At 39.9% G+C, this 10,471-nt stretch overlaps 1 protein-coding gene across 1 annotated transcript in view; it reads right to left on the reverse strand.

The window, feature by feature from the left end:
* Positions 1 to 9,725, reverse strand: part of wdr11 (WD repeat domain 11) — a 95,914-nt gene extending 86,189 nt beyond the window's left edge. Inside the window, exons 1-5 of the mRNA XM_080450204.1 lie at positions 9,550 to 9,725; positions 5,899 to 6,010; positions 3,552 to 3,705; positions 2,751 to 2,924; positions 1,923 to 2,124 (exon numbers count right to left, since the gene is read on the reverse strand). Of these exons, the coding sequence (XP_080306330.1) occupies positions 1,923 to 2,124; positions 2,751 to 2,924; positions 3,552 to 3,705; positions 5,899 to 6,010; positions 9,550 to 9,635 (728 nt within the window). The 5' untranslated portion in view covers positions 9,636 to 9,725. The remainder of the gene's footprint in view (positions 1 to 1,922; positions 2,125 to 2,750; positions 2,925 to 3,551; positions 3,706 to 5,898; positions 6,011 to 9,549) is intronic.
* Positions 9,726 to 10,471: the final 746 nt, after the last annotated feature.

A 10,471-nucleotide genomic window follows, 5' to 3' on the forward strand; every position in this document is an offset into this window, starting at 1 on the left:
TTTTATTATGAAAATATATAGGGGGGGGGGGGAATCAAATGCAAACAAATATTTCTGTTTTGCATTATTCAGACATGCAAACTTGTAGCTTTTCAGCTACAATAGCCGTTTTGAATCCAAATAGGGCAATAGTGTGACACCTGACCTGAAAAGGTGGCTGTTTACATGCCTGATTATTATTATTTTTTCAAAACGATATATTTTTTTCCAAAACGATACATATCGTCACGAAAACGTATCGCGATATATCGCGGGACGATATATCGGCACACCCCTAATCGGTGTTGTGGCGGGCTCTGGAACATTGATTGTGAAAATTGCGGTACTTTATTTTGAGAAAATAAAGAAAACATTTGATCACTAAGAAATATGTACGTATACTACATCATACTTATGTGTCCTCCTTGTGTGCTAATGATCATGAAGTTATTCTCTGCAAATCATGTTTTATTGCCGGATTAATTGCCTGCTTTATTTGATTTGTTATCCTGCTGTTCTATTGTTGGGAATCACTTTGTTGTTATTGAAACATGACATTATCATCAAATCATCGACGCTTGTCATTTACAAAAAAGAATACTGAGGCCTGTCATTTTGTACTCTGGCAAATTCATTGCATAACCATTAAACATAGCAAATTATACTGACGAATAGCTTTGCCTGACATTTTATTCCTTCCAAAACAAACAACCCTGCCACGCCACGGGTCCCCTTCAATAAGTTAGTTAGATCACAATATATTATATGAGTAATGGGCAGAGCCAAGCACCACAGAGGGAGCATGTCTCATGTAAGCTGCAGTGCGAAATTGATGCTAACTAAAGAGCACCTGTGGATTTCATTGTAGCGGACGTGGGTGTGTGATTTTGCGCCCCCGAGACTGCCGTTTCAAATTGGATTTTGCACTCATATCGGCAGATTAGAAGGTTTCATTAAACAAACAAGGCTAATTGCTCACTCATAACCATCTTTACACCAGAAATTTGTCATAGTTTTAATAAGCGTATGATGAATGAGGACCACGGGCTTGTTCCACCTTCTGTCTGTAACGGATACAAAACATTACTGTGCCGTGTGCTCACAACCAGTGGTGGAAAAAGTACTCAAATGTTAAGGTAAAAGTATCAATACTGCAAGCTCTAGAAGAACTCTGTTACAAGTAAAAGTCCGTAATTAAAAAATTACTTGAGTAAAAGTACAAAAGTATTGGTATCAAAATGCACTTATAATTACCAAAAGTAAAAGTACTAAAATGAAATAAAAACGAATGAAAAGCAGATCTACAAGCTCACAACCCGTCGCATCGCGACGCGTTGCAAGCTTGTAGATCGGCTATTTCCAAATATCCTATGTATAAAATAGGGCTGAAGTGGTTAATGTATGTTTTATAATATAATTATTTATATCTGCAAAGTAACTTGTAAAAAAAGTTTTCAAATAATTGTAATGGAGTAAAAGTACAATATTTGCCTCTGATATGTAGTGGAGTAGAAGCAAAAGTACTGAAAACTGGAAATACAACAGTACAGTAAAAATACCAAAACATTTTACTTAAGTACAGTACTTGAGTAAATGTACTTAGTTACTTTCCACCACTGCTCACAACGATACTTGCATTTCATGTTGTGTGCCAGCCTACCTGCAGTATGAACTCAGCACACTAACAGCATTGTTTTCTGGTGTCTACCGTCTACTCACATGGTACTGTGCTACTGGATCTCCACTACCTATTCAACCTTTATAAAAACCAAGCCTGAATTATGTTCTAAAAAAAAGGTACAACTAGCTCTTGTAGGCCTACAGTACATGAATGGAATCTGCTTCATGTTGTACTCATCGTTACTCAAGCACTTGTCATCGATCGACAATGTCAATCTTGTACACGTTCACATGGCATACGAGGCCAATTTGCTGGGTCTTACGTGGGCTTCTCGTTGGTGATGAGCACTTTGACCTTGTTGAGGGCCTTCTTGGCACCGGTGGGGGCCGGGGCAGCAGCAGGGGCAGGCTTGGTATGGGCAGGGCTAGCGTGGGGGCTGGCGATGTAGACCTTCTTCCCGGTGCTGCCCGGGGGCTTGGAATGGGAGAAGTCGTTGATGAAAACGATGCCTTCACTGGTGAGCACTGCCAAGGGGAGAAGTTGTAACAGAGCGGATAGTAAAACACTGTGGATCTGTGTGTGCTAGCTACTGCAGCCCTTTCTCTTGTGTGCCCAATGGACAACAGCGGGCAAGACAATGTTCATATCCATGCAAAATCGCGATAACACGTCATCACTCTGTTAATGATTATTTCTATTTACTAATGCCAAATAAAACGTTTACCACTAATAATATGTGTGGTTGTCACAAAATCCCAAGGCACACCTGGACTTGTCTGACGGCATACCGTTTGGGAACCACAAGGTTAGAGAATATTATCTCACCAGTTGGTGAAAGTCAGTTGGAGATGCACGTAGAAATTATGTTAGCAACTTTGTAACCATTAACGTCTTTAATCTGGTAATGGGCTAAGACAATCGTTTCCTCTGTTGATTTTCTAAATTGAGGGGCAGCATAGTAAAATACCACTCGGTTGACTGTGTGGCTCTAATACAGTACAGGACACATGGGCAAAATGTCCTATGATATTTGGACTAATGATAAAATATTCAGACGATGGGTAGACATGAGTCAAAACAGAAAATGTGTCAGACTGGATGATCAAGATCCAAGTCTGATATTTGACACATGTGCACATACTGTACGTACATGCCATGTTGGAGGGGTCAAATGGGTCGAAGGAGAACGAGAGGATGTTCTCAGCATAGCTTTTCTTCCACAGCTTGGTGCCTGTGTCTCCATTCCACAGCACGATGTAGTTGGGAGGGTGCACGGCTAACAGGAGATCACGAGACGCATCCTGATTCCACAGCCACTCCAAGTCTGAAAGAGAGTGAGTGTTTGAGAGAGTGTTTGTGTGTGTGTGTGTGTGTGTGTGTGTGTGTGTGTGTGTGTGTGTGTGTGTGTGTGTGTGTGTGTGTGTGTGTGTGTGTGTGTGTGTGTGTGTGTGTGTGTGTGTGAGTGAGTGAGTGAGTGAGTGAGTGTGAGAGAGAGAGACAGAGAGAGAGACAGAGAGACAGAGAGAGAGAGAGAGAGAGAGATGGGTACAGGGAGAAGTGAAGAGAAAAGGACTATGTTAATATGGGTGCTGTCCTTTTTTATGTTTGTCCTTTTGGTATTGGTTTGTTTTGTCTTGGTTGTATAATATGCATATTATATACAATTATTATTATCATTGCAAAAGCAATAGCAAACAGCATGTTGCAATCTGTGAAAGACAAACACGCATGGACGACGTGCACACATTACACCCACATAAAGGGATACAATGTCTATAATAAGAAGTGATTTAATGGGCACAGATATGTTTGTTTGTGCAAGCGCTCACACCATCAAAGGGACATGATGTTTACACAATAAGTGAGCTGATGGCCACACATGCACACACAGAGAAGATAAGATAATAAGATTGTCTATCACAGCAGTGGTGGAGGTTGCTGTGGTCTTTACCCTGGATGGGTTTGGAATGTTCCTGGATCTCACAGTGGGCTGTGCCACTGACCACATCCCACACAATGATCTTGCCCGCGGCATCTCCCGAGGCCAACCGCAGAGAGTAGGGCGAGCTCAAGCTGTGGTGGTAGTTTTCTCTGGACCATTTCACCTACACACACACACACACACACACACACACACACACACACACACACACACACACACACACACACACACACACACACACACACAGTGGGGTCACACTTAAACGGCACACACAAGTCCACAGCAAAACTCAAGACAACTTGCTATTTCACTCTTCCTGTGAAGGGGTTGCATGATACCGACAGGAAAGCTTTGTAATCGACATTTTTCGGAATTCTATGACTGCGTCCTGCATTGAATTACATGTCAACAGATGTGCCGGAATACATTTTTATGGGGGAAAAATGCACATCGTGACAAGGTAACGTGCAGATATCAATGAACCAGCTGAGTCACACGCAACGTTTACATGATCATTGTTTTGAGCAATTCAATTGTAAATTAAGTCAAAACCCAAAATTATTTCTGCAATGATTGTATAAATTCGCAGCTCAAACGTTCTCTCTCGCTCTCTAAATCGCACACACACGCACACAGTCTACCGTACCAGCCTGTGAGAACGAGGGAGAAGAGAAAGAGTGAGCGGCTGCTGTGTTAGCACAACGCTCTCAAACGGGAGAAAAGAAGGGAGCCTCATAGAGCACATGTTTAAATAAGAGTATATGCAGTATAATAAATACATAATATAACAGGTAGGTTGTGACAACGTGCTGAGGAAACAATAAACAATCTCGACCTCAGCTCGTCATCTAGATGTGGGCTGTCACAACAGAGGCGGCCGCGTTTATAAAAACAATTAGAATTACTGTAACCCTTGAAAGTGGACCAAAGGTCCCCTGGCCCCCCTATTCCAGCGCATGTAAACACAGCCCATGCAAAAGACATTTTCAGCACAGGTACATAGAAATGTCCCAAAATGAGATGCTGCTATGGCTGCGGAATTACTCCTTGAACACAATGGAAAGTGTCCTCCGCCTCCGGAATGCAATTTGATTTGCACGCAGAACCCTTTTATACCTTGTTTGTTGTTGAAGGTTGTCAGAAACACTTTTCTCATCTAAGAAATAAAATGAAAGCTCTTGCCGTTTGAAAACCGCAGTAGGCATTATTGCTTTGATATATTCTTTTAATTAACGGTTCCACCCTTTAGGGACATTTTATAAACTGATAGAAGCAAATTATTACTTGCCAAAGTCTGCACCACATATTATATTTTTATTCACAACACAACAAGGGGCTAAGATGTAAGGTTTCCATTATGATGACTGACACAGGTCTAGTTATAATTACAGCTAGTCGTTTCTTTTTGTAAAACTCTGCCCATACAGTATGATAGCATAGTTGAACAGATACAGGACAAGAGGAATAGAATGCAGAACTCCAAACAACAGAGAAAAAACGGAGAATTGGAAGTGAAAATGAGCGGAAATCCATTGGCTTTACAGCACTGATGAGCTGGTTGTTTCAATAATGGAATATGTCTGGCTTTTTGTTGTGAGTAAGGCATACACTTTGCTCTGGCTGCCGCTTTATTTGCCCATCTTCTTCTTATTCGTCTGTGTGTTGAGCAATGGGCCGGTACTGTAGCCGTGGTGCTTTACAAGATTAAGTGTGCTCTGGAGTGAAGAATGAAAGTCTAGGATTGAGCCCAGGCACTGATAATCACTGTGGAGTTTATTGGCTATTATTCACCCTCTGACAAACACACCAAGTAACACACACTCCTCACACAAGCATACACACAGGCACCTCTCAGAATGTACTCTCACACACACACACACACACTCTCTCATGCACACACGCACAAGAACACACACACACACATTGGCCAAAACACAGTAAAATAGATAAGAGGAAGAAAAATTACTTTGCTCAATGTCAAATGATACCAGTGTTCATACAGTGTGATAATCAAATATGACTTCACCGCTGATTGTAAATGTATTTTAAACATTCCTCACAACCAACAAAATACTGTTATTTAAGACGTATGTGAGAAGTATGTAATTCTTGAGACTAACTTAAATTAACTTAACTTAAAATTAACTCATTTAAGCATTTCTCCCAATTCATTCATCCCAATCGCCATTAAACCAACCATTGCTTCATTTCAAGCATTATTTTAATTGGCTCAATGTTGATTCTGATTTGCTGTTATAAGCATTTAGGTATTTGGAATAGGCTGTATGGAAAGACCTCAGTCTCTGAGTGTCTTGAAGTGCAGGAGAATCAAAACAGGCCTGCAGCCGACACTCACCTTTACCACATTGGCTTTGTGCCTTTCCAGCACCTGGATAGTCTGGGAAGTCTTAGGATCAATGATTAGGATGCTGGAGTGACATCCCTGAGCTATCAGCCCCTGGCAACCCCTAGGGAAGAGGACAGAGACATGGGTTAACTGAGTAAAGAGGAAAAACTGAGAAAAACTGGTGTTGAACTGAACATTAGGAGGCACTGGGTTCTGAGATGTGGTGTGGACGAAAGATTGGACAAAGTGAGAGAAAAGTGTTTGAAATTGGGAAGAGGGAGATAGGGTGACTGACTGGAGATGGAAGGGGAAGACAACAACATTATCTATTGCAGAGAACAAGGAGAGAGTGCGCTTATCTAACCACCACCCTTCAAGGTTAAGACCCAAACACCACGAAAAGACTACGAAAAGACTACAGTGCGATTTAGGAGGCTCATCTAACAATTATTCACAAATCTCTATAAATTGCATGAATCACTTTGGCTTATTTTTTTTTTAAAATTTTATGTAACGGCAGTCTGGCTGATTCGTTTTGATATGTTTGAAGAGGCTCCACCAGCAACCAGCCTGTGAGACATTATATTATCCAGCCAGTTTTCAGTAACTGTGTCATCACATATTCTCCTAACTCACATAAGATTAAGTGAAGTCCATTTTTGAGCAGTGCAACCGCTCCTAAAGAGGGTTTAGGACCCATCCGTGGCGAAAGTTTTTCTTTCCGTCGTGAAAATTTGTCTTTCGCTGTGACGCCATGCTGTGGAAAACACGCCCATAGGCTAAGCTTAGCAGGACGTGCTGTGATTGGCTAGCGAGACACATGATGAAATTAACTTCAAACTTCGCAGACGCGCTGTGATTGGCTAGCGAGACGCATGATGAAATTAATAATAATGTAAAAAATGTAAGCACGTCACTTCGCAGGACGTGCTGTGATTGGCTACCGAGATGCATGATGAAATTAATAACTCATAAATAGCACCGCTCACTCACTTCACACTGGGTGTGATTTTTAAAGAAACATCGGCACATTTTAAGTTCAGATCCTGTTTTTTTTTTCATTTAGAAGGGGAAAAAATCTTACTGACCAGTTGGCCCCATGCAGATTTTCAATCTCCGAGCACTGTGCCACAGAGACGGTCACTTTTGGCTCCCCGGTCTAAGTGGAACTATCGGTGTGCAACAACAACACATCTAGAACTAACTTTTTCAGTCACCCTCACACAGGTAAAAAGTCTCAGATCAAAAGTACTACTTGTGCTTCCACTAGTGTTGTGAACCTGATCCTTGTGGAAAAATGTCTAGTCTAGACAACTCAAACAGAGGATTAGTGAACATAAAAGTTATATTTGTAGGAACGATCGTCGGACTCCATTTCAATGATTTTAAACGTGATGTTTCTAGTTTTCGGTTCATTGGCATTGAACAAGTCCGCCTATCCCAAATAGGGGGTAACCTAGACCTTCTCCTTAAACAAAGGGAAGCGTATTGGATAGTACACTCTACAGACTTTAACCCCAAGGGGGCTTACTGTAATGATGAGCTCTTGCTCAATGTGATGTTGTAGCCATATGATTTGTATTAGCCTGCTGATGCTGTTCTGTTGCTTTCTATCTTATTTCTTCACTCCCAGCCCAGGCACTGCACATATCCCTCTGCCTGACCTGATGGACAAGTTGACGTTTGTCACACCTTTTGTATTTGTGTGTCATTTTTCATGTGTAATATAATTGCCATGGTGATTTTTTTCTAATACTGTTTTGATGAGTTGATTGACGATGCTTAAATTGAATTGATTTATTTACTGTATTTTTATTGTATTAAGAAATGTCTTGTATTGATTGTATAGATCAACGGTGATAACGGACATTATTCTAATGTGATCATGTCTATACGTGGTGTTTCCACATGTCAGTAGATGCCTGAGGAAGGTCTTTGACCGAAATGTTTTTCTTTATTGAGCATGTGAAGACAGTGTGCAGGTAAGTGTCTATCCTTCTCCTTATATATGTCCCGGCTGCTCCACCAACGGATCTATCGCTGAGCCTTTTTAAAGGGTGTGCAAAAGACTTTGATTACCTACTATCCAGCTAGAGAAATGCCTTTATTTATTTATCCAACCTGGCTTTATGGTATAAAGTATTCAATATTTTTTGGGTCAAAACGGTCACAGTAAATACAAAGAACTGTAGTGGAATTGCACTGGCTAGAAGAATCTTCCACCACCAAAATCCCACTTTAAATTGAAAAAGTACAGTATAGGCTAGTCAGTGACCCACTCATATCTTTGTTAATGCAAATTTGTATGTATCAATCAATCATGTATACATTATCGGTAATTTTGCTAAAGGTGCAAACAAATAATTTATTCAACAATGAATAAGAATGAATTCATCTTGCAGAGAAGTTTTCTGCAGGACATTAGATACCTTGTTTTGTCAAAATGCAAAACTATGTGCACCGACACACCACACAGTTGTTCTGTTTTATAGAAATGCATCATGCAGATAATGTTTAATAACGCATCCCAGATCCTTTATTCACCTGAGCAATGAATGAGTTTCTGTCACTGCACCCATAACAACAACATTATTTGATTTGCTGAAGAAAACAACAATATACTGTATAGCTATTATACTATTACTATCAGTATACGCTTTGATACAATTCATTCAACATATTTCATTACTATCCAGATATGTAATATTTTCCTCACATATATTTATTTAGGCATTCGGAATCTGATGGTCGTGCAAGTTAAATAGCTCGGCTAACTTAAAATAAAACAAAAACGTGCATGTATATCCAGTGGTGTAAAGTAAATAAGTGCATTTACTTAAGTACTGTACTTAATTTACAATTTGAGGTGTTTTTACTTTATTGGAGTATTTCCAATATTCAATACTTTTACTTCTACTCCACTACATCTCAGAGGCAAATATTGTACTTTTACTCCGCTACAATTATTTGCAAACTTTAGTTACTAATTACTTTGTTGATTTAGATTATTATCACAACACATACTGTACATTACCCACTTCAGCCCTATATATTGTACATTTCGGCTATTTGAAAATAGCAGATCTACAAGCTCACAATGCGTCGTTTGTAGATCTGCTATTTTCTAAAGATTTGTATACATTTTATACATTTGAAAACCTGTGAAACAGGAAATTCTGCATAATGAGTACTTCCTACTTTTGGTACTTTAAGTACATTTTGATACAAATACTTTTGTACATTTACTCAAGTACATTTTGAATTATGGACTTTTACTTGTAACAGCTAGAGTACATTCTATATTGCAGTATTGATACTTTTAGTTGATTGATTGATTGATTGATTGAATACTTTATTAGCAGTTTGCAAAAAAAAGCACAGGACCAGTTCAATACAGGTCTGCTAAGGGGATTTTAAACCCAAGAAAGCCTATGGCTTGTTTCCATTGAGTACTTTTCCCACCACTGTACTTATAGGCTATTCTGAGTCTGATTCTTAATTTTCGTGTACGTTAAATAGCTCGGTTAATTTACAATAAAACAAAAACGTGCTTGTATATGATGTGTGTATCCATTGTGTGTATCCATTGAAACAGTAGAGCATCTTCCTTGTAGACAGCCATAGCTACCAATGCTAAAGACCAGATGCTTGTGGACTCACCAGTCCACAGCGGGTTTGTTCTGCAGGTTGAGCGTGCCAGTCAGAGTCCGAGCCGCCAGTTTGATGTTGACAGTGTAAGGAATCATGATGTTTGACAGATAAATCCACTACGTTCGCATTTGAAGACCAAACAGTTCCACCAAAAACACTCAAATCTTCCTGGCTCGAATGCGACGAGTAAACAGGAAGTGGAATGGTGTTCTGGTAATAGAATTCCGAGTAGGAATCTCGTTTTAGAAAATTGGTTCCATATGCGGTTCCCACGGTGGTGTAAAGTGGTTCTCCAACTTTTTCATGTCAAGGACCCCCAAATTTGTGTATATGTATTTGGCCGTGGACCCCGATCTCAAAATGTTTTGTTCCATGGAGGGACCCCCAGAAGCAAAGATTTGAGTTACAAATGTTTGCTTTAAAAAATATATATATATATTCAAAGATTTGCAAAAATATTCACAAATGTAAAAAAAAAACAGTATGCGCGCAATGAAACCCATTCTATCAGGTCTCGCTAGGACGCGCCTCACTAGCCAACACACAAGAGGGGGTTGGGGTGCCCCGAAACAACAGGTTGGGAATTGATTGCGTGAAACAATCACCTGTGCGTCCAGTCTCAATGTTAGTAAACAAATAATTGGTCTATAAAACAATATAACTGCGTCATCGTTGATTCATCAAGAAGATAGAAGAAAGCAGCTTAAAGAAGAGGGCATTTTTTAGATGAGTGTTTAATGGCAAAAAATGTGGCTTTTTAGTAGGTATTTTTGTACCGTGCTTTTGTCGTGTAGTCTGGTGGCTTTGAAGACGGTGTGTTAATGGCTGTTATGGATATTAAGTATGTTAACAATATGAGCCTCCCATGTGGCAAAAAACACAGACTTTAAGTAGACGTATCTTGATAGGTACAGTTGCCCAAATGATAGTA

Source organism: Gymnoscopelus braueri (genome assembly GCF_963280865.1).
Source record: "Gymnoscopelus braueri genome assembly, chromosome: 14".
Taxonomy (NCBI): Eukaryota; Metazoa; Chordata; class Actinopteri; order Myctophiformes; family Myctophidae; genus Gymnoscopelus; species Gymnoscopelus braueri.